We start from the raw sequence: 25,635 nt of genomic DNA, 5'->3' as shown, positions 1-25,635 counted from the left end.
ATCTCACAATAAAAAATGGTAGATGTGTGAGGACTTCAGTAATTTTTTCTGGGTTACTAGTGCACAGTTGCATTAGAATCAATTTGCTCTTCAAGGTGAAAACATTTCCCTGAACACAGAGATAAGTGATTACTGCCACTGACATGCTCCTTTAAGCTCAGGCTCCAGACTGATTTACTCTGGCCTTAGGAAGCAAAATGGGATTCTTTTATGATAGCAGGCTGCCCAAGGCCTCCACTCCAAAAGAGAATCAACAATTGTCAAATGTGTACCTTGACACAGAATTACAAATCAGGCGCTTTATGGCAAATGAACAGGGTAAATGTGGCAGGAGGCTGAAAGCTGTCAAAAATGAACTTCACCATTACCTGAAAAGCATGGCTAGAAGAACACAGAATTCTTACTCAGCTTTCAAAGAGAGATCAAAATTAGTTCCTGAGTGTAAAGCCTGGCTTCTTGGGGAAATCATAATTTCTGTGTTCTTCTGTTAGGAATTCAATTCAGGTTAGAAATTACAGAGATCAGGGAGAATGAAAATATCAAAACAAAAACTGGCTGATGTTATAGCTGCAGAGTAGATAAAATAATAGCATCCCAAACTTCAGAAAATTCAAATACATAAAAGTTTAAACATTTTTGGAAGGGAAGCTTACTGCCCTTGGATAACGTACAGAATGCTCATCATGCTGAGAGACGTCACAGTGTCAAACGCAGTTTAAGGACATGCCCATAACAGCACAGTGCACCACCTGGACACATCATCACCATCAACAATCTTTAGCAATCGGGACAAAGAAACAGGGTGTTGGCTGAGGCCCATTTTCTTTATGATTAACTGAAAAAAGAAACCTACTTCAAAACTCAACTTGTACAGAAATAATGGATTCACTTAAAATGTTTATCACAAAACAGTGAAGAATTTGAAAATGAATGATACGCAACATGTTCCTATATCCTTACAGTAGATTTCCATTATATGTGTTATCAGGAATCAAACATTTTTTTATCCTCACCCAAGGACATGCTTATTGATTTTAGGAAGAGGGGAAGGGAGGGAGAGAGAGAAGAGGAGAAACATCAGTGTGAAAGACAAACTTTGGCCAGTCGCCTCTCGCACACACCAGGACCAGGGACAGAACCTGAAACCCACCCCTGACAGGGAATCAAACCCACGACCCTTCTCTCTATGGGGCTATGCTCCAACCAACTAAGCCACACTGAGCCACAGGGCAAACACAGTATTTTTTAAAATACTTTATTTTTTTAAAGAGAGGGGAAAGGAGAGAGAGAGGGAACAAAACACCGATTGGTTGCCTCTTGTATGTGCCCTGACTGGGGACCAAACCCATAACCTAGCCACGTGCCCCAACCCGGAATCGAACCGGTGATCTTTCACTTTGTAGAACAATGCCCAACCAACCGAGCTACACTGGTCAGGGCAAACATAGTATTTTTAATATAAGATTTCCTAATTATCACTGAAAGAAATGTATTACTACCTAAAAAAGATATAATTTGACCTAAGATGTTGATGATTTTAGGTTGTGGGGAAGTTTACAATATATTTTAAATTAATCCTCAATTAATTTAATAAATTTAATGAATCCTCAATTTCATTTCATCCTCAATTCACTTGAGGATGAAGTGAGATATTTCATTTTCAAAACAAAAGGTGAGACATGCATTATTTGAAACACTGACCAAGAGAGGAAGTTCTTCTGGAACTAGAATGACTCTACCTTTGAGCTCTTCCCATAGGTTTGCACCCAAGCTCAGTTACCAGACTTTTTCATGTCCATGGCCTATCGAATCCATCCAACAAATGTTTATTAAGCCTGTGAGTGAGGACACTATGCTAAGGACACAGACAGAGAGATCATTATAGTGATCCCATGTCATCAGGGGGCTTCCAAGCAAAACCAAAACCAAAAATACATGCGTAAAAACTACAGAACAGACTATGAAATTATATAATAATATTTAAAGTTTAAGATGCTATCTGATTTCAATAGTTGCATCTAAATAGGAGAAACGAAGGTATTTTAAATAATGGTTTTCACCAGTAGAGACAACAGGGAAAATAATTGTATATGAATAAGACATGGTGAACCATGGCAAGACATCTGGTCCTGTCCAAAATGTGCCAGAGATATCTGGTCCGTGTGGGAGGGTCCTTGATATTTAACCTTATCCAAAACCTCCGGCCTCAGAAGATGTCCCTGAGTTCAACTAGTTCATAACATTTACTTCACTTTTGGTTTACAGAATTAATATATTAAAAATACTATCATGCTTTATTGGTGCTATAACTGTGTTGTGACTGCGTTGGCAACAAAAACCCCTCTTGCCTTGGTGGCCTAGCTGCGTAATGACACATGGGGTTAAGCAGGTTCAAATACTGCAGAAGCGAGATTTTATTAACTGTGGACCGAATGTCTCCACAGGCATTTTGGGTTAAATGTCTCTGTTGACATTGTGGACAGGACCAAATGTCCACTAATCTTGGGAACATGGGCAGAGATCAAGAAAAACAGGTATACTTGAGAGTGATCCATTTTACCAAAATGTATCCATCTGAGGCATTTATGGAAGGAAGCTGGAAATACATGATGAAACAAGAACATGAAAGGCTTTGAATGGCAGCACTGAAAGTCTGTGTCGGATTTTTACACCTAGGACCAGTCTGGTTCTGAGAAGGAGAGTGACGTGAGCAGAATTACATGTAGGGCACACTGGGCAGCAGTGTTAAGAAGGAACTGTAGAAGGTGAAGAGGAGAGACTAGGAGCAGGTAAACATGGTAAGAGGCTCCTGCAATCATTCAGGTGAAAAGTAGTGAGAGTCTGAAGCTGTAAAATGACAGAAATGATGAAGAGAGGAGGGGATTAATCTGGAAGACATTTAATGACAGACAGAATGACCTAAAGGTTAGGATCATGACCTTGTGAGACATCAGACCTAAGTTTAGATCAGCTTTCCCTTCTGGTATCTCTCTGACACTGGGCAAGCCATTCTACCCTCGATTTCTACACCGAGGGTGCTAAAACCCGTCTCATGGCACTGTCGTGAGAAATACAAGAGAGAATGATTTTGAAATGCTTACCACAATATCTAGCACATAATTAACTCATAGTATAATACTAATCTAGCTTCTAGGATTATAATTATTTCCAGAGACCGTAGTTTGACAACTGTTGATTCCTTTTCAGAAGCCACCTCCCACTGTTGGCTGGCACTGCAGTTGTGATCATTTCAATAGCCCAGACTTTTCTGCGTGAACTACTCGGCCAGTTAAATCTCTCCCATCTTATGTTTATACCATTGAATTTTTAGGAATCTAAATATAAGATTTTATTATAACTTCCATTGAATTTTGTGTTTTTTCTTTGTACCAAGAGTCTTAGTTTATTGAGAAATTTTTCATGTGAGTTCAATGATTTGCCATGTTTTCTCTCCCTGATATGTGGCAAACCTGACTGTAACACATGACTGTTTTTCACAAAGGAAAACATTGACTAAGAGCAATCCTAGAACCGATTATTTAGTATCTCACTAGAGAAATCCCTTCCACTTCTACATTGAGTGATTATTGAAAGTCTGGACAAAGGTGAACAAAATCTATGAAACAAAAAAATTCAAGATGACCTATCTTCAGCAATGCAAAAGAGAACAGCTCTCTTTCTGTGACTGACAGAAAGCCATATTAAACTCTTTTTAACTAATGAGGAAAATAATTCTTGGAAATATCAAGCAACTTCCAAAAGCCACCTACTAGTAAGTGGCAGAACAGGGACCCAACCCCACGCCTGTGTAACTCCCAGTCCCACGCCCGTAACGACCAGACTAAGTTGCTTCCCTGAGAGATGGTTGAGACTCCATGCTTGATGAGAAAAACCTGTCTTAGACTCTGTGCTTCATCTCCAAATAATTAAACATGTGTTTCCCTGGAAATGGTTTAATTACAGCAATTGTTTGCATGCACTCTTCCGTGCAGTGTTTGTCTTTTTATGCATTTATTCCTTCAGTGAACTTTCACGAGAGATCACTACAAGCGAGGCACTGTGCTAGGTAGGATGTGATTTACAGAGATCAATCAAATACAGAGTCTGCCATCCAGGAGTCTGTAAGAAGTAATATAAAAATGTGCATGCCTACCAGATAGCGCAGAATAGAGATGTGTCATGAAAGGTAAAAGCAACTGTGCTGCAAGTTCAGATAACGACGCTCTTCTCCCAGCAGCTATTTATCTCAAGGATCCTCCTAGATTCACTACAGGTGCCAAAAGTTCTTTCTCAGGGGACAGAAGGGACAAGAATTTCCCTGTTTGGATTCTGGATTTTTCCTGGCATGTACATATAGTACATAGACGTAGTGAAGGATATCAGTTTTAAAATGTTAATATAGGTCAACAGGATCTACACATTCCCTAAATCCTGAAAAATCGATTAGGACGATTCAAACCTGGGCTTAGAATACAGCAGGCCTGAGTCACTACTTCCCCCAAATTTGTTCAACTATGTAAGAAATAAATTACTGAAGTTAGAGTACTCTCTGAACACTATCGTGCCAATAAGACAATAGTTACCACTGCTTAAGACTCAGCTCCATTATTTAAAAAAAAACACCCCAAAACTCATATATGCTAAAGCATCAGTTATAATCCTATAAGAAGAACCAGTTTGTGTTTCAGAAAATTCATTTCCCAGAGTGTTCTGAATCTCATGGGAATTGGATGAGACAGCCAGTCAAGTTTCTCACAATTATGAAATTGGTGCATTCTTGATCTTGAGGGCTAGATACTGCATTAAATGGGTTTGAAAGTAAACTTTGTTTCAAAAAACCATTCGGATTTGAGGCAACCTAATTTGATTCTCCTGACTCTTAAGAATTGAACTCTGGCACCAAAATAAGTATATTTTCCTATAGAGACTCCTTACCCCCACCCCGCCACCAAGAGTGTTCTCAAACAGTATATAGAAGCTTGGTATTAAAAACAGAGAAGTTGAATCTTGAAATCATGAAATACTAAAGTAAAATATCTCACACTTCAGAAGGTTTACGTGTAATTTAGAATTTTGCCTTGAAAAATAAAGTGAAATAACAGAAAAGAGGTGTACTGACTGAGAAAAATCACATAAAACCTGAAATTGCACAACCACTTTCAAATAATTAGTCTTAGATGCTGCTTATTTTTAGGTTTTTTCCTCCTCAGAAGAAAAAATATATAAACACATCCCTGAAGCTTCCTATTTATCTCTTAGAGACATAGGCTGATAAGGTAATAATGCTTTTTCCATTTTAAATCTTAAAAACATGCACTGCTGAACTGTAGACTCTGAAATCTACTGCAATGATCTTTAGGTCATCCCCAAATTTCTCTGTGTTGTGATACATTCACATTCAAGACTTGTTTACAGTGTTTATACACATGGAAGAAAGAAACTGAATATAGGAGTTGGAAAAATAAGTGAAAAGAATATAATTTTTTTCAGGTTATTTTATATTCTTTCAAAAACCTAAATCTTGTGGGTTGGAAAGAATGTGAAGATATTTATATTTCTTCAAAATTTACACTCCAGATTATATAATATTCTAATTCCACTTGGAAAATGGCTCCACATGCATAATATAAAAGCATTTAAAACAGACTAACTTTTGAATTAAAATTTATGCAAGAGAAAATGTAATTTTAACTTGAGCTGATTTTCACATTAAATGCAAAATCTTCAATTGAATACATTCAATTGCACTAAAAATTTAATAAGACTTTAATCACTTAGATTAGTAAAATTGTTCAAACTACCACCTCAAGGCTAATTCTATGTTTTAATAAAACCAAAAACCTCCAATTCAAAAATAAAAGTCCTTACATAAGATGACGGACTTTGTATTTTAAATTACTGAATTAGAGTGCCCTCTATTGGAAGAAAAAGGCAATAAAAGCTAAACTGAACTAAGTAGTTCAAACAACCCCAAATTCAAGCTATGTCATTAATAGGTAAATATATTTATCAATAATATGAATGCCACACAACATATTTCCTTATATTTTAATGCATCCTAAATTACTTTTGGATTTATCTTTCATATTACAATGAGCAAATGAGATGTTTCATATCATCTAAAATTAAATTTAAACTGAACCCAAATGTCTGTCCTTTGGCCAGTGATATGAATAATAAACAAACATGTTTGTCCACATTTAACATCCCAAAATAAAAGAAATAATTTTAATTTAGGATTACTGCTGAACTATAGCTGGAATCTTGTTTGATGAGAACCTTAAAATGCCCCTAAATCGAGAGCTTTTTAGAGCTCTTGCGCCGGAGAGTGGCAGAATGAGGCTGGATACCAGAAGATCTGCAAGATTTAGTCCACCTCTAAATGTCTGTGGGTTTGTGGTGTTTTCAAAACCTCGATTCAGGATCCACATCTCAGGCCTGAAGTACCTCAGTAAGGTCCTGGCAGACCTGTGGTCCTCTAGACCAATAGTGTGCATGTTAGAATAATCTTTTTAGAAGAAGAGTGCTTACAGCCCCCCCGAAGCGGTCCTGATCTGGTGGGTCCAAGAAGGCATCTGAGGGCCTCAGCATTTCCTGAAGCCTCAACAGGTAAGTCTAACATAGATTCATATTTACACTTTTCCCCAGAACATCTGACATTCAGTTACCACTCTCGGCTTCCCAAAAATGTCACTTTATAATACAACTCCTCTTCTCAAGGGTTTATTCTCCTCAGCTTCAATACTAAACTTCTGACTGGCTTTCCAAATCCCATTATCTGCCCCTACCAAAGTGTGAAGTGGTAGGGGGATGTATGAGTCAGCCCACAACTGTCTCTGTTCAAAGCCTGGTTCTGGTATCTGCTGTGTATACTTGAGAAAACCATGAAGGTTCTCTGCACCCCTGAGTTCTCAGCAGTAGAACAGGAGGAACAATACAACCTATCTCGTAGGGTTCTAGTGAGGATTAAATCAGTTAATAGGAATAAAGTGCCCAGTCAGGTATGACCATTACTCAGGTAAACTTGTTTCCCATTACTTTCTCACATCGACTTTCAGGGGGAACCACTCTCCTTAAACGAGATGCTGTGTTGCACCTCATTGCTTCGCACGTCGTGTTTCTGCAGGCTGGAGCTCTCTCCTATGCACCCACTCATTCCGACACAAGTACAGGTGCATCTCTTCCTCCAGGGCCCGGTCTGCTCCTACCTCCGTAAAGTCTTTAATGAATGCCAATAAATCTTCACTAATTTTTCCTTTATTAAAAAATTTGTTTTGGGACCACAGGATAGTTTCTTATGAGAAATGCAGTGGGGAATTCTAGACATTGGCTCTAAGCTTGAATTCTCGATCTGCCACTTACTGAGTCATTTCCCAAGTCTCTAACTCATGAGGATGACTAGGAGGATTAAAGCAGCTTAAATTATAGAAAACATTGGAACAGCAAATAGGAAGCGCCTAGTAATGCAGCCCTAATGATCCACATCTGTCGTTTTATATGTTAGCACTGTCTGCGCACTGTGTGACTAAAGACTCCTTGGAAAAAGTGTTTTGAATTCCTTGAAGTTGGGAAGTATCTCTCCTTATTGCTATTATAAATGCTGAAGCTCACAGCCTGGTCATGGCCATCTGTATTAGGTGATCTGTAAGTACCTGACTAAATTTTGCATAATTTGAGAGTATAATGCATAACAAAGTTCTGGAAAAGCATTTTTGATAAATAGAAACAAATATTCAAGAGAACAGGGAATGAACCCAAATAAAATACAGGCTGCAGAGGAGGGCCAGAACAATTGGATTACTTTTTAAACATTCAATAACAACTGCTATTAGATTACTCTTCTGAAAGGCCACTTCCATCGATGTCTTACCGGCCCAAATTCATTTAGTTTTCACATTTCCTAACAAATAAATACCAAAATTCTCAGCCTGACATTCAAAATCATCCATGTCCTGGCCTCCACCTCCCCTAATCTCACCTCCCATCTTCCCCCCTTATAAACTCTATGATTCCAATAAAGAACTACTTGCTCCTACTCATCCATACAATCTGCTTTTCTGCCTCATGTGACCTTTAGTATTTAAAATGACAATATTTTTAAGAAATAAAATATAAAGGTCTGTCACAGGAACAAAGAGTGATTGCTTATGTGAAAATGTGAACTCAAATTTGAAGAACTTCATTTCAATTGATGAGCATTAATTTCCCTCATGCTACTATCACAATACAGTCTTTAGCTTTCCAAAAAATGGGGGGCCATCATTTCCCCAAATTGCGTCACCCAGCATAAGTATTTCATTAATATAAAAGTTTCTTTTGGTAAAACCAACAAGTATTTACTTCAGCATATGTATAATTAATCATTATTCATAAAGACCTTTTAAGGGGGCCAAAAATGACATTTTACAAAAGACAGCGCAGCACAAAAAACAAAACCCGGCCTGTGTGGTGAGACGGGCCACAGCACTTCAGACGGGCGTGCCCGGCCCTGGAAAGGGTCGCAGCTCACGTCCAGTAATGAAACGGAGCAAATGTTCTCCTAGCAGTCACTATACTTAGCTATCTTTTGTTTTCATAAATAATATGACATACCTTTAACACAATCCACTCTATTACTGACTTCAGAAAAAAATATTTCCAAAATGAATTAAGTTACACGTATAAACGTGTCACAACAATATCTTTCCTTTCATGCCAGAGTAGCCTATAAACCTTCTTCTATGGGACACACAATAGGGACCTAAACCTTGATTGTAAGTTGCTCGATTCTCAACAGTTTTTCTTGCTATTGTGTTGATGTAACGATCCAATGAGCCAGACTCCCTAACTCATGATTTACGTTCTCAGCTTAGCAGTGACAGGCAAAGCCCCTGGGATTGTAAAAATACGGAGGTTGGACTTCCCACAACATCTCTCTCCTACAACGACAGACGAAGTGACTACACACACACAGCTCAGTCTTTCTTCTTCGAGATGGGTTAGCCTCGGTCCACAGACAAAATGGGGAAGAAGACACAAGGGAAGTTTTCTGCTTTCTGTGGACACCGGTATCATCATGCCCAGGATAACTAAAAGAACACAATCGAAGAAAGTATGAAACTACAAAAGACTAAGCGACAAGATCATCACAAACTACAGGTGTTTTATCAAAGCATCACTTCCCCTACACACACAGAGACTAAAACACAGTGAACGGTCAGGAGAAGAGCAATAGGGAGCTTGACATTCGACACGGGCAGGGTCTGAAGGTAAGACCACCCACAAATGCCCCCTAGGTACAGAGGGAACTGGCAAAGACAACAAAGTGTCTTCTTCCCCCCTTACTTACTACACTCTGGCTTCCATTTTTCCCAAGTTCTTCTTCTGAAATCTTGCTCAGATTATCTAAGTAGTGGTCTGATATGGTGTGGCACAAATCTTCAAAAGAATAATCCTTTTCTTGACAGAGTTTTATTTCGTCCAAGAGTTTTGATAATTCTCCAGTTACGGTTTCATCTGTGAGAAGACAGGGAATTTTTTCAAAGTTTCAAGACAGGCCACTGATAAAACATAATGTTAAATAATAAAAATATGACTAGCATGGTAACAGAAGTCAAAGTATTTAAAAAATATTCTGCCGAAGACAAAATACTAAACTATAATTAGTACAAGACTTTTAGTACAATAGAGATTCCAATTTTGCCTGTAATTCTTTTTTTCAAAATGTAACTAAGTAGTGAAGGTTTACATGTACATAGTACACAAAAGCATCTGAAATTACGATTTCTAAAACTTTATTTATTATAGCATTTACTCTACCACAAACTTTTATCACTACTATCTTTTAATTTTAAAAGATGGTAGTGATAAACTTCGCTGATAGCATTCATTCAACAATTCTTTAGCAAATTTAAAATGGCACTAGGAGAGTACTTCCTAAGTTTAATTTAAAAAACTACTAGAATGTATTTAAACATATAATTATATAAGTTACGACCGAATTAGAATTATCATGCGATATCAAAGGAAGACACAGAAGGAACAAATAAATAATATGCATCATCTGTCAAAACAAGGATATTTGCCCTGGCTGGTGTGGCTCAGTGAATTGAGCACTGGACTGCAAAGCAAAGGGTTGCCAGTTTAATTCCCAGTCAGGGCACATGCCTAGGTTGCAGGCCAGGGCCCCTGTAGGGGGTGCACAAGAGGCAACCACACACTGATATTTCTCTCCCTCTCTTTCACCTTCCCTTGTCCTCTAAAAATAAATAAATAAAATCTTAAAAAAAAAACAAACAAGGGTATTTTTGTAGGTTGCATACAAATATTTATTTTTCTAATCATTCTAATTAATTCTGGAAAAAAAATCCAGCAGTTGCAATCCAGATATCAGTATTTTTATGGTGCATTAAAAACACATTTTAGGAAAGAAACCTACTATGAAATAGACACTGCATGCAACTCTGTGGCAGCAGGGACCGCTCTCTGTGAGGCTGGGCCAAGAGCCGGCCTGGCAGAGAGTGGGGCTCTGGGACTGTTGGTTGTACAAACAGATAAAATAGAAGAGCAGAAGACAACTTACTGGACTTGAAATTTTCATAAGCCTTTGCAATTTTGTACCTATAGGAAAAATTTGTACAGAAAGTCCACCATCGTTTCAAGGGATTCCTAGGTAGCTACTCACTCTTGGTAATTTGGGAAGGAGACTCCAGAGGAGACTCCAGAGATGAAATGTGTGTTTCCTGCGTTGTATCCTCCGGTACACGTTCTTCAAGGACAGTTGGTCTTCCCACGCCTTCTAAATATTCTGTGTGTATAAGTTTTTAAAATTACTTACTTGAATTCATTTATTTTAAAACATGTAACTGAACTTTGTTTCACCTCTGGCAATCACCTTTCGTTTATTTCCTCATAGCCTCAACAGACGCTAAGTTTTGAAAAGAACTTCATAAAACCAAGAAACCCAAAGAACTTCATGATGAGCTATTCATTTAAAGCTTTTTAGTTAAAATGAAAAAAGATATGTTAGAAGGGATTCATGAACCCCTTCTCTGACAACTAAAGTTGACCCATTCTTTCCTTAAAAATGAACTCACCTGTTGAAAAGACAATAGCACCCATAGTCCCTTAAATTTATTCTACCTGAAGATTTGAAACTGAAAGATGCTTTGCATAGACTTGGTCCCTAAAGAGGAAAGTCAAATTCAATGCACAACAACCAGTCAGGTAACACGATGAATGAAACAGGACAAGTTTAGGATACAGTGGTGTCATCATCTTGTAAGATAAGGATAATTGCATAAACTTTAATTACACAAAAATAACGTTCTTTCCCGTTATTCTTAAAGCAATGTCCACACTCCATCTATCTCTCATTTTTCCAACTTTGAAGGTATCATAAATAGGAACAGGAGCTAAAAATGAAAATTTTGCTTCCTATGTGCGCACTGGTGCTCCAAGTATTTAATATAAATGAGTTCACTTAGTCCTCCCAAATCTATGCCCAGGCACTATTCCTATCTCAGTGTTAAAGATGATGGCCAAAGGAGGAGGAGTTCAACTTGGCACTGTTGATACAGCTGCTAAGTGCAGAGCCAAACAGGCCTCGGACAAGAAAACGCCTCACTTGTAAGCATGAAGAACACAGCCCCTGAAAGCAGGGATAAATGTCCATCACTATTCAGCCTCAAGGCTGCAGACAGAACACAAAGCATGGACCCCGAGTTCCCAGACAGCGGGCACCCCATCCAGAGTTAGGAAATGGAGCGGAACGAAGGCCTGCATTGTTGAGAAACCAAAACCCCGGAGTTTTAACTGAAATACTAGATTTTTCGATGTTGAAAGCTAACTCAATTTCATTTTTTGTGGAAACAAATGTGGGCCAAAAACGTGTCATGTAAACAAAACATACCTGCTATTTATTATCTGCTACAAGCATTTTGGCAGTATGTGTCAGGGTTAAATCAACAGGCCCCTCCCCACGGGGATCTTTTCCTTGCATTTCTTTATTCAGAAGGAACCTTTTTCTTACAGTCCAGTTAAGAAATCCTGCCAACCACTTGTGTCCTCATTGGACTCCCACAGTTTCTACCTACGGGCAATTCTACTCCGAGGACTCTGCTGAAAAAGAAGACAACCTATGGGCTTCTATCATTAAAAGTTTGGAGCCAGGCAGTAATTATGTAAATGGAATTCCTCCCCCTCGGGACACAAATAGTAATTGTATCTACTATAAACTGGCTTTATTGCTGTAGCAAACTTTTCCATACGATTTAAAATGCACCAGTGACTTGAAATCCAGGAATGTAAAGAATATAGATAACATGCTCACATTCTAAAATTTTCCAGTACTGTAAAAAATTCAAAGATGTCCCATATACCCTATTACAAACTGTCTTGCCTCATGAATCTTGATCATTTAAAAGCACACAGGTAGTTGCTCCTCCATAATAATATTTTTACCTATGTTGAACTAATGCAGGATATCATGAAAAGTGTCTGTAATTATGTCATGCCCGCTTTTGAGTAGATGATATCAATTTGCTTTGTCCAACAGACATTATGCAAAAGCCTGCATTTTTTCTTTTTTTTTCAAGTCCAGGTAGAGGCAAAAACGCAATATGAAATACACAGCACTGAGAGGGAAAAGCCTTATACAAATGCTGTGTACTACTTTTATGCTTTAGCTTTTAATCAGCTTGATTTTAATTTGAATTGAGATGAAGGGCCACTCTTGTATTCTCTTTTGACTTGTCTCTATAAGCACTTGACATAAAATTAACTCCTTTACTGAGAAGAAAGGTGTAGAGGCCTGAACCTCCCTGAGAGGTGTCAGAAATGCTGAGAGAAAAGAGCCTAATGATCTATTCTCTTTATCCCTCTTTGGCCTTTCTGATTCCTGTATCTACACGTCTCCTGCCCACTTGGTTTTAATTCATTTATCTCCCCGCAGGACAAATCTGTTTTCAGCTTCCCAGCTGATACCCAGTGGAACCCATCTCCCTCCCTCCTCCATTACCCTTGCGGCCAATCTGTAACAATTATAGGGAGAAACCACTACTGCTGGTGTCTGAGCTCAATGGAATGGGTTAAAAAGGAAATGAGCTACATGGGTTTTTAAGGGAACGTGCTACATGCCGGGCCTAGTCACCAAGTAGAAAAGGAGAAAACATTTAAATCTAAATTTTCCATAAAAGTTTTAGAGATCAAATGGGGAAGTATGTAATTCTGCAAACAAAAAAAGCAGCACTTAAATGGTTGTCACGCCTTCAGTATACCTAATGACTGCAACCATCTGTAAAGGTACCTAGATGACTTTTATCAAAAACAAAGGCCAGTGCCCTGGCTGGTGTGGCTCAGTGGCTTGAGTGCCAGCCTATGAACGGAAGGGTTGCCAGTTCAATTCCAGGTCAGGGCACATGCCTGGGTTGCAGGCCAGGTTCCTGGTTGTGGGTGTGCGAGAGGCAACCAACTGATGTTTCTCTTCCTCTCTTTCTCCCCCCTTCCCCTCTCTCTAAGAAAATAAAAATAAAAAATAAAACATTTAAAAAATTCTGGAAAGACTAAACTATTTTGTACAACTAGATTAGAAAGGAAATAATTATAAGTTATTGTTAATCAGCATTTACGTACCAGTTCTACCACTTAGAATAGTACACATGAGTTGGAGCAAGTCACTTAGACTCTCAGAGTTTCAGAAACATGTAAAAATAAGAAAAAAACCATAGAAATTCCCTGAAAACTCTTAAAGAATTATTCAAATGTAAGATAATACTTAAACATCATCACTTTACAGCCTTATTACCTTCAAGTTCATAAGTGCACATTAAAAGACTAATATCAACGGCATGAAAAAATATTTGAGCTTTTCTTAAAATACCCAGTAATTGAAAAATCAAAATAAAACATTAAAAAGTATTTTAGTTAGCTTAAAAGTTTACCAGAAAAACAAATGCAAAAAGTTCATTCAAAGGTAAACATTAACTCAAACCCTAAGAAAAAACTAGAATGGTTTTCATTTAGTCTTAACCGGAAGGCACACTCATCCGTCATTCTGTATTGTTTACCTTGTAGGAGTGTCGCAATCTGGAGAGACTTCTGAGATGGATGTTCTTTCAGAACATCTAAGACAGTTCTCCCTAAGCTATCCTTTATGTTGGCATCAATTCCTGAAAGAAAGAGAAAACCCTCTGTATGCACAGCACCGGAGTGCCACTGGAAGACACAGTTCACATACAACTACTTCCACTTACGCAGCCTCAGTGCTGACGGTCACTTTTTAAAAATTAAGTTACACGTGTGTGTGATCACACACAGGACTTTAGTAAAGCAAAAGGTGGGGTTTACTGCTACCAAATAGTAGGAACAATGTTGATAGTGAATTATCTCTTAAGAATATGTTTTAGGATTATAGCTATTTTGGCTTGTAAACTAAATAGCAAAAGCTGAAAATATTGATTTAGAATATGAATTCCTAAAGCATAGTGGTCATGTGATTTATAGATTCTGGATAATGTCATAAAAATACTTTTAAAATTATAATAATGTACTATGTGAGGAATGTAAGAAGTCTTAAGATAGTTGAATATTCACAAAAGTTGAAAGAGCATGATTGTTTTGAACTTTAGTCCAAATACCAAAGTCAAACACATCATACTTATTTATGCAAGTTTATAATCAGTGTCGGCAACACTCATCACCTACCTGGTGAGCAAACTTCTTGAACTGTATATCTGAAACACTTTTGAAATTATTTTAATTCTGAAAATATATATTGTATTAAAAAACTTACTATAATGTAGCAAATAGCTTTCATCACCACGAAAAAGTTTATAAATTTTCAAACATCACAAACAAAGCCACTTTTCAGGATCTGGCCTTAAATGTTAGTTTACCATAGTAAGATCGTGTATTATTTATATTATTTTTTTCATTTGTGTAGGGGTGTGTGACTAGCAAATATTTCATTGGTTGCCTCAAATCATTCATTACATCACTGTGTTACATGTCAGGTTCAATATACATGAAATTTTAACTTTGCATAAACACAATCAAAATGCAATACTTTGCCATTGTTTTACTTTGTTCTTTGCAGAGGAAAAGAAATATAGCAAATATACCCATAACATCAAAAATCATTTCCAAGTATGAATTTGAACTCATTCCTTTCAACCTAAAAGAAAATCAAACCTCAGTTCCAATTTGATTTCATTTTAATCACAATATACATATGAACACAAATAACTGTACTTTGTTCCTTCAAAGCAATCCCTCTGAAAGGTCCCTTTTACGTCACTGCAGCTGACGGACACAGTGACTCAGTTGTCAAAATAACCAGGAGGATCTGCCTAAGGGCAGGCAATTCTCATTTCTGTTTACCATAGTTCACAATACAAAAACCTAGGGAAGTGTTGTGTTCTTTAGTAAACAAAGCCACTGTCATAACTTCATGGGATCAGTTCCTTCCTCTTGTAAAAGGTAGAGATTTCTTTTCACTCCTTCCCTCCTGAAATACGAGTAGAACTTGGCAGAACGGCCTCCGCGGGAGGCCAGGACGGTTACCTGTTTCTAACAGAACTCGCACAACGTCCACCTTCCCAAACAAAGCTGCTTCGTGGAGTGCACTCCCCTTTTCTGTCTGGAAAAAAAGAAAAAGGAAGAAAGCACAGGTGCGTTAGGAACAGGTCAACAAAATTCTGTCATTTTACACATCCATACATATTCTCTGTGATATCAGCACTCCTTGAGAGAAAGATAGTGCAGACTAAAGAAAACAGTCCAGTCTCGCCCATTATACCAAGCGACATCCAGTCAATCCTGGATGCACAGCCACCTACCTGACCTAGAGTTGACCCCAGATGCATGAGAGAATCCAGCCCAGACGGAAGAACTACCTAGCTAAGTTCAGATTAAATCACCAGCCCCCAACCACCTTCTTACACCACAGACAATAATGAGTGCGAAATGGATTAAAGACTTAAATGATAAGCCCCAAACCATAAAAATCATAGAAGAAAACACAGGCAGCAAAATCTCAGACATAGCACATAGCAATAATTTATCAGATATATCTCCCCAGGCAAGGGAAACAAAAGAAAAAATAGACAAATGGGCCTACATCAAACTAAAAAGGTTTTGTAGAGCAAAGGAAAACATCAACAAAATTAAAAAACAACCTAGAGAATGGGAAAACATATTCAACAACACATCTGAGAAGGGGTTAATATACAAAATTTATAAAGAACTTATAAAACTCATCCCTGGCTGATGTAGCTCAGTGGATTGAGCGCGGGCCTGCGAACCAGAGTATTGAGGTTCGATTCCCAGTCAGGGCACATGCTGGGGTTGCAGGCCAGTTCCCAGCAGGGGACGCACGAGAGGTAACCATACATTGATATTTCTCTCCCACTCTTTCTCCTTCCCTTCCCCTGTCTCGAAAAATAAATAAATAAAATATATTTTTTAAAAACGTATAAAACTCAATACCCCCAAAAAACAAACAAACAAAAAAAACAATTAAAAAATTGGCAAAGGACCTGAATACACACTTTGCCAAAGGGGACATACAGATGGTCAACAGACATATGAAAAGATGCTCAACATCACCAATCATCAGAGAAATGCAAATTAAAACCACAAAGAGGTATCATCTCATACCTTTCAGAAGAGCTACCGTCAATAAATCAACAAACAACAAGTGCTGGCAAGGATGTGGAGAAAGGGGAGCCCCTGTGCACTGTCGGTGGGAATGGGGACTGACACAGCCACTGTGGAAAGCAGTATGGGGAAACCTCAAAAAATTAAAAATGGATCTCTGTTTTGAACCAGCAGTCCCACTTCTGAGAATATGTGAGAAGGAATCCAAAACACTAATTTGAAAGAACATAAGCACCCCTACATTTATTGCAGCATTATTTATAATTGTTAAGATATGAAAGCAGGTGACTTCCGGCCAAGATGGAGGTGTAGGTAGAAACACTGTGCCTCCTTGCACAATTAAGTTTAAAGACAACAAAGTTTTAGTAACAAAAACGCAGCCAAAACACAGAAAATTGAACTATATGGAAGTCCAACAACAAGGAACTATTTAGCCAGACCGGTAAAAAGGGCAGAGCCAGCGGCGGAGCCGGGTCGGGCACGAACGATCCACCGGACCAACCCAGGCTCGCAGGCAGCCGTTGGCAGATCCCAGGTGTGAGATGGCAACAGGCGGACCCAGTGAGGGCGCAAGGTGGCAGGCTGACTGCAATCACACATTTGCGCACACAGATAAACCAGCAAAGGAGCAGCAGTGAGACAGACCTCACAGGCCCCAGCAGCAGGAAGCAGCAGAAGGGACCGCTACTGCCCCTCTCTGACCCCGCCCCCACATACAGCGTCACAACCCAGCGACCTGGGTAGCCCTGCCCTGGTGAACATCTAAGGCTCCACTCCTCAAATGTAACAGGTGGAAACAGACCAAAACATGGCTCAAGAAGAACTCAAACCCCAGAGCCCATAACTCTAAGCACCCATAGCTAAACTTTCACATGCACAGTTCAAAACACTGGTGATCAGGATGCTCACAGAACTGGCTGATTTTAGTCACACATTAGAGGAACAAATGAAGGCGAAACTAATTGAAATGAAGGGAAATGCACAGGAAACCAATAGTGATGGAAAGGAAACTGGGACTCAAATCAAGGGAGTAGACCAGAAGGAAGAAAAAAGTGACCAAACAGAAAAGAATGAAGAAACAAGAATTCAAAAAAAAGAGGAGAGGCTTAGGAACCTCCAGGACATCTTTAAATGTTCCAACATCTGAATTATAGGGGTACCAGAAGGGAAAGAGGAACAGCCACCAGTGAAAAACTTATTTGAACAAATAATAAAGGAGAATTTCCATAATCTGGCAAAGGAAATAGACTTCCAGAAAATCCAGGAAGCTCAGAGAAACCCAAAGAAGTTGGACCCAAGAAGGAACACACCAAGGCACATCATCATTACATTAGCCAAGATTAAAATGAAGGAGAGAATCCTAGAAGCAGCAAGAGATAAGGGGATAGTCACCTACAAAGGAGTTCCCATTAGACTGTCAGCTGATTTCTCAAAAGAGACCTTACAGGCAAGAAGGGGCTGGAAAGAAGTATTCCAAGTCATGAAATCCAAAGACCTACAACCAAGATTGATCTATCCAGCAAAGCTTTCATTTAGAATGGAAGGCCAGATAAAGTGCTTCTCAGATAAGATCAAATTCAAGGAGTTCCTCACCACCAAGCCCTTATTACATGAAAGGTTAAAGGGACTTATCTAGGAAAAAGAAGATAAAAAAGATGAACAGTGAAAGGACAGCAAACTCACAGTTACTAAGAACCACACCTAAAACAAAAGCAAACTAAGAGGACAGCTAGATCAGGAGCAGAACCATAGAAATGAAGATCACATGGAGGGTTAGCAACAGGGGAGTGGGAGGATGAAAAGTGGGAAGAAGGTACAGAGGATAAGTAGCATAGATGGTAGGTAGAAAATAGATAGGGGGAGGGCAAGAATAGTAGGGGAAATATAGAATCTAAAGAACTTGAAACACGTGGACATAAACTAAAGAAGGACGAATAGTAGGGAAGGAGGTGTGCAGGGTGGGGGGAATGGGGGGAAATTGGACAACTGTAATGGCATAATCAATAAAATATTTTTTAAAAAGATATGAAAACAGCCCAAGTGTCCATAAGCAGATGAATGGATAAAACAACTATGGGACATTTACACAATGGAATACTACTTGGCCATAAAAAAGAAGAAAGTTTTACCCTTTGCCACAGTATGGATGGACCTGGAGAACATTATGCTAAGTGAAATAAGCCAGTCAGAGAAAGACAAATACCCTATGATTTCACTCATATGTGGAATCTAATGAACAAATTGAACTGACAGCAAAACAGACAGACTCATAGAGAACAAGATGACAGCTAAGCGGGTGACTGGAAGGACAGAGGGATTGAGCAAAGAGGAAAATGGACAGCACTGTGGTGATAATTGCAGAGAGGGCAATAAGGGGACTAAATGGTAATAGAAAAAAACTACAGAAAATAAAAATTAAAAAAAAATAAAATAGCTTTTAAAAATGTGGCTAACTTGAGACAGATAAAAGCAGGTTGCTTTTTCCTTGTGAAGAAACAAAATCTATTATCCTAATATTATCTATCCTTCAAAGTTCAACTCAAACCACATGTCCACAATAACTTCTTTCTAATAGCCCTTAGCTATAGTGATTGTTCCTTTATTAGTCGTGTAAATACAGCTCATTACTGTGGAAAGAGGCCTGGACCTTAATCAGTAAGTCTAAATTCATATTCTGGGTTTATCAGCTATGTGTCCTTTGGCAAGCTTCTTAAATCTTTGCCCACTTCATCATCTCTTAATTGGAACTTAGTAGCCCTCAATCCCACAGACATTTGTGAGAATTGGATTCTAATGTGATGACATATTAAATACAAGGTACACACTCATGTGTTCAAGAGAATCTTGTTTCATTCATTCATTCATTCATTCATTCAACTTTGGATTCCTAGTGTGTGCTGGCTACTGGAATAAAGGCAGCAGTTACTAATGATACCACGCACAACTGCCAACAGGTAATAATTTTTCCTGTGTATAGCCTTTGAGTTAGAATGAAGTTAGAGATTATGCCTTATAGCTATACACATATTACCCAACAGTGTGTGACACAGCACCTTGAACTTAGGTAGTTACGAAAATACTTGTGGACAATTTGACTAATCAAAAAGTGATTAGATTTCTACATGTAACTTTTCACGTGTGTACCTCAAAGCAAAGCAAGGACAACGTCCCTTTGAAAGCCGAGCTCAAAGAATACGCACCTGACAGCTCACATCCATCCCCGCCTCCAGCAGCACTTGAACCACCGCTTTGTGGCCGTTGCGCGCAGCCAGGTGCAGAGGTGTGTGCTTGCGAGTGTTGCAGCTCATTAAGTTAGGGTGCGCGCTGATGATCATCTTGACCACGCGGAGCCGTCCGTAGAGCGCAGCCAGGTCCAGAGGTGTTTCCAGCTTGCTGTTCCTGATGGTGGGGTCAGTGAGCTCCTCTAGGAGAACCGCGACTACCTCCGAGTGTCCGTACTGAGCCGCACAGTGCAGGGCGGTTTCGTTTTCGTTGTTCTGTTAAGAGAGACATGGAAAATGCAAGTTTTCAGAAATTCAGTCAGATAGCAACCTTTAAAACTGAACAGTTCTAGACCTGGCACGCTTTGAAAATATGAGTTTACCGATTTTGATAAGTATTCCTCGTAGAATTTTATATCTGATAAAAAGTATGTATCATTTATTACACCAAAAATATCACATTTGATTGTTATCACTTCGATAGGAAAACAAATATCTAACTTTTCCCTACATTATTCATCCCATTTTTCAAGAGTGATAAATCACTTTGCCATGTTAGTCGCCGGCCCTGCTGGGCCCAGACGGTTAATGCCATCTGCACTGCATACCACGCCTCCAAGGTATCCGTTAATAAGAGAGATTAATAACAATTACAACAACACATTCTCGACAGACTGGCTTCCCAAAAGACAAATGATTCGTGAATTCTTTCTTTATTTTTCTTAGGTACACGGATGAAGTTTCAACGTGGCCACTTCTTTATATCCTTAGTTTTAAGACTTCTTCTGTTCAGCTAGTTTCAGATGGCTCTCCAGGTGGACTGTTCTATATAATGTAGTTGTAATTTTGATGTGGTCACAGGACAGCATTTACCTACTCTGCCACACTGACCTGTGTCCCCCACTAATTAGTAAATTCTTGACAATGACAGACTTGAAGAGAGGTCTCCCAAATTAAGTTTGTTTCATTTTCCATATAAGTAAGAGCATGAAGACAGACTGGTGCCCTAAGAAGAAAGCAAATAGAAACCAAAACACAAAGTAATAGAAATGAAAAAAGAATCTCTTTACAAAAGACCTTTTTTAAAATTTTAATTGACTGTTCAGCATCAAAAACAAAGTATTTCTGTTTAAGACATACCATTACAGTCTTAATGCCACTAAAAACCTTTGTTTCAAATTTGAATAAATTGTAGACGGTTTTTAAAATTTTTTTGTTTTCATGTCACTTAAAAAATATTTGGATACTCTGGTTCCTTTTCAGGTCCTGGGGCGGATGCTAGAGGCAACTGATTGATGTTTCTCTCTGGCATCAGTGCTTCTCTCCATCTCTTTCTCCCTCCCTTCTCCTCTCTCTAAAAATAAGTAAATAAAATCTTAAGGAAAAAAAAAAAGCTGACATCTTGTTTAACCTTGGATTGTTTTCCCATCTTTATTATTTCAGGTTTGCTCTGGGGCACTCAGTCAGTTTTAAGAATAGCCACCAGATGGCTCAAACCACAAATGATTTGTTAACTTTTGGTGTTCTGAAGAATAGAACAGCCTTCTCGTAAATTTCCTTTTACCACACTATGCTGATAAAAATAGTCACATCTGTCCTTTTTTAAAGATCAAATTTATAAGTTTACTCTCATAAAAATATTCTGCATTTTATAACCTGTACAGGCATTTTATTGTGATAAATATCAATAAGACTTCCAAGTAATAAAATATCTTTCTTAATGAGTTATTTCTACAACTGCATTTTTGGAAAACAAATATTTTTCTTCCCTTTGCTCTTTTATAGCTAGTGCTACTATTCCTTTTTATTCTGTAGTCTGAATTTCAGCGAGAGGCCTGCGAAGTCTGTATCTATTTGAACAACATGCTAATTATACTTTATTAGATGTGCTTGCCCTAGAGTAACCTACTTGCATTGACATTGGACCACTGCCAACCTGCGGCTTAATGCCCTGGCTGAAATTCAATTGCTGGACTGCATGCTGGTTTTCAAATACAGTTTTACAAAATGGGAACAGTAGGGGGCATGCAGAGCTCAAGATGTTTGTTATCACACTGTTTAGGGGACCTTATTTTATTTATGGAATCTGTGGCCTTATTTATTTAGAATACTGACAATAGCTTTCCTTTTTTAATATGTCTGTCATGTGTAATGTGGATATTATCTACTTGCAAATATTATGACTTTTGTCAGTATCAACTGCTACTGTGCTTTACTCAACTTACTCTGAGCATATACACATACACAAAATTTTTAACTTAGTTTGTGACTAGCAACTGTATATACTGTATTTTGCATTTTGATTCACAGAATTGTACTTAATGTGAAAGGGCTATGTAAATGTTAAAGCACTATAACAAATAATAGCTACTATCTTTCCTTAGCATTTAAAATTTTATTAAGAAAAGCTCTCATTCACATTCCAAATGTGAATTCCATTCTATCTTTAAACATTCAGCAACTACAAAATGGTTGCTTAGGTAAGGCAGGCAAAAAAAATATCACAACTACTTCCTTTAAGTGGGATTTTCTAGCTAACAAGTATCTTTACAAATGCCCAACTTAGTGCCTCTGTACTGCATACAAATGCCAAAGCATTTTTCAAAATTTCCTGCAGGAAATTCAGCAGTGGAAAGGTCCTTGGCAGAGTAAAGACAGATATAATCAATTTTTCACTGTAGCTTTGCATTTTCAAAAATCTAGAAAAATTGGAGCATGAACAAACATTTCACAAGTGCACCTGTTCATTGACTCGGGAATGTGATGGTCCGTGATGAATAAGAATCTTCACAATTTCCTCATCTCCCTTCCAGGCAGCCAGGTGAATGGGAAAATAACCTTTGTTGTCTGCTACATTTGTAGATGCCTCATACTGAAGTAGTTTGACCACTATTTCTCTAAGAAGGAAAAAAAAGAGAAAAATTTTAAAAACACATACAGAAAAGAAAAGAGGCTGAACAACACAGATTTTATTAAATAGATCATTGTAAAACTACACTAGATGCTGGCTGGCAGTTTAGAGTAATCTTTCAATGTACTGAGATGTAAAACTGGGTTTAAAGATCTGCTTACTCATTTTGCTAACTTACCTGAAAAATCAGCACCACCTCAGACACACAAATACAGCACTGACTAACCAATGAAAGTACTTAATAGAATTCACTTGGGAAAAATTACACATATACACATATATATGCACATAGACACATATATAAATATACATATATATATACATAGATATATATATAACTGAATGAATTAAGTAAAAACTTTTAAAGCCTACCTCTTCCCAATTTTTAAAAAGTACTTCTTTTCAGATATCTCATATTTGAGATTTAGCCTAGAGAAAAATTTGAGAGGCACAACTGCTTTATTTTTATATAAAAAAGTTATTATACTACCAAAAGACCTTTAGAAAGTTTATGCCTGCTTCCTATTGAAAAGTGGAATACAAAAATGAGGGTGCAGACAGAGCAGATGGCACAATACAAAAGGGACCCTTACAGTCTATCTTCAGTACAGGCCAAGGTTAAAAAAAGGTTTCACGACTTTTCAGCCATGGCACACAGTACGTTGAACGTGTACTGTTCACACTTCTCTGCTCCTTCCCCTCTGTCCTCTGAAGCCTAAGAAATCACTTCAAGAGGGAAATTCGTTTAAGAGAAAGTTCCACCTCTGACACAATTTCAGTGCATACTCAATATATCCTACCTACAGGATTTTGTGCTCAATCCCCACTAGGTTTTCAAAGTAGAAATTGTGAATTATAATACTCAAGCTCCAGATGAATTAATTCATAATTACTAGTATATCGAACTTTGTAACAATCAAAAACAATCATTCTGAAAAACTTTATTTTCACTTGGATACATTTAAAAAGCAAATTGTATTACTTTCTAAAAGAAATTCTAGATAAATAAACAAACTCATACATATGTACATATAGAAAATTACAATATATTCAAAAGTTGTTTTTTATATATATTAAATTACCAGTGGTGAAAACGAATGTAACAAAAGAGCAAAATTTCAGTATTTCATAAGGCCAGGCTTTAAATGTAACAAGTGAGAATAGGTGGAGGAAGTTTGAATAAAAGTTAAGTTAGAATTCTGACAGCCCACTGTAGGCATTTAGAACAAGTCACCCAAGATGTGCCTTTGTGGCGTGTGTATTGTTTGGACCTAAGATTAATCGAGACCCTGTGGGCCTAAGAGGAACTACTGCCCCACCACGCCCCCACCTAACTAGAGGAATTTAAATGAGGGGCCTTTCCCATAATGAGAGTTATTATTTTGACCTGTCTATACAACAGGACAAACATCTCATCACTGAACATCTGGTCTGCTTTTCGGACCAGCCAATGTCCCTCTTCCCTTCTAAAGCCTCAGGAGTCTCACCACATTCCTCAGCCCAGGATGTCACATATACTTCATTTTGCCTGTCTGTTGCTAAACCTCTCCTGTGTGTGGAGTCTCCGACTCTCCTGTATGTCAGGTTTCCATACATACATCTATAATTAAATTTGGTTATTTTCTCTTGTTAATCTGTCTCATGTAAATTTGATTAGATCCGTTGAAAGAACGTATGATGGTAGGAAAGCATTTCTTCCTCCCCCATACCACACACACACATGACATGATACAACACCGAATTACAGTGAATGATAAGACATTGCCTTGAACGTGGCCTAATCTTGTGAAAGGGAACAGAATATATGGCCCCAGAATATGCCTGTTTGACATAAGGATTATTTTAGGCTGATCACTTTTAAGAATGGGGAGGGGCTCTGAAAACTTGTAAGTTGCTCTTTTGTAAGAGACTTGACATTTACACGGGAAATCTCTATTTGTCAGGGTGCCTCCCTCTGTGTACTAAGAGGAGAAAGATAACTCAGTCTCTAGAAATTGTTTATCAATGGAGAAGGCAACCCACACCTTGTTTGTACTGTGCTTTTTCTGACAACCGCCTGTAACTGGCCTCCCCCTCACTCCCAACACCTTCTTTTGCCCTTAGCTGGGAATGGTATTTGAGCTGGTGGCTTGGACATGTGGGGGGAGTTACCCAGTCTCCCTGGGTCTCTACCACATACACAGGAAATATACATGCTGTTAGGCTTCTGTTTTCTCTCCCTCCTGTTACTCTGTCTTTTTATTGGGGGGGAGGGGTGTGAAAGAGGAAGTCTTAGCCAAGAACGTAGAAAGATAGAGTGAAAATTATTTTTTCTTCCACACACTTAGAACATTAGACTTAATTGATAAATGCATGCAGTCATGAGGAAATAATCAAGAATATGTGGTTAAAATATTTAGGAAGTTTCAAGGAGTCCTCAATTTTTTCTATTAAGATTTCAGAGAAAATAAGTTTTCTTAAATTCTATTTAAAAACCAGTATTATTTTAAATCTCATTTTAGAAAATCTGAATTTGAGTCCCATCTCTACAAACTATCTAATAATATGACCCTAAAAAATTATTTAGCCTAATTTTTCTTCTTTTCTGTGGGGGATATTGCCATAATGATAATGCCTACTAATCAAGACTGGTTGAGATTTTTAAATAAGATCAATAGAACAGAAGCCACTTGATAAATAGTAAAGCACTTTACAAATATTAGTTCTTGCCCCAAGTAAAATTAAAATCCTGTAAAAGTGAAAATGCCTTCCCGGAAATCACCTTCACAGAAAAGAATCTGCAAATCAGAAGGGCACTTGAAGGTTGTCCAATTCATATACTTCTCCTGGCCTGGGCCATGTAAGAGCTATTATATAGGGCCTTGCATT

The 25,635-nt window shown here is 38.1% G+C and overlaps 1 protein-coding gene across 4 annotated transcripts in view; it reads right to left on the bottom strand.

Annotated features, from left to right (window-relative positions):
• ANKS1B (ankyrin repeat and sterile alpha motif domain containing 1B) overlaps nucleotides 1-25,635 on the bottom strand; it is an 830,526-nt gene that overhangs the window by 684,831 nt on the left and 120,060 nt on the right. For all 4 annotated transcript variants that reach the window (XM_037160668.2, XM_037160669.2, XM_037160670.2 and 1 more), the window contains exons 3-8: nucleotides 22,597-22,753; nucleotides 19,836-20,132; nucleotides 15,541-15,616; nucleotides 14,046-14,147; nucleotides 10,664-10,786; nucleotides 9,329-9,495 (exon numbers count right to left, since the gene is read on the bottom strand). In XM_037160668.2, the coding sequence (XP_037016563.1) occupies nucleotides 9,329-9,495; nucleotides 10,664-10,786; nucleotides 14,046-14,147; nucleotides 15,541-15,616; nucleotides 19,836-20,132; nucleotides 22,597-22,753 (922 nt within the window). The remainder of the gene's footprint in view (nucleotides 1-9,328; nucleotides 9,496-10,663; nucleotides 10,787-14,045; nucleotides 14,148-15,540; nucleotides 15,617-19,835; nucleotides 20,133-22,596; nucleotides 22,754-25,635) is intronic.

The sequence above is a fragment of the Artibeus jamaicensis genome, unplaced genomic scaffold (genome assembly GCF_021234435.1).
Source record: "Artibeus jamaicensis isolate MK-2021 breed Jamaican fruit bat unplaced genomic scaffold, CSHL_Jam_final contig_233, whole genome shotgun sequence".
Lineage (NCBI taxonomy): Eukaryota > Metazoa > Chordata > Mammalia > Chiroptera > Phyllostomidae > Artibeus > Artibeus jamaicensis.
This window is presented reverse-complemented; position numbering and strand designations above follow the sequence as displayed.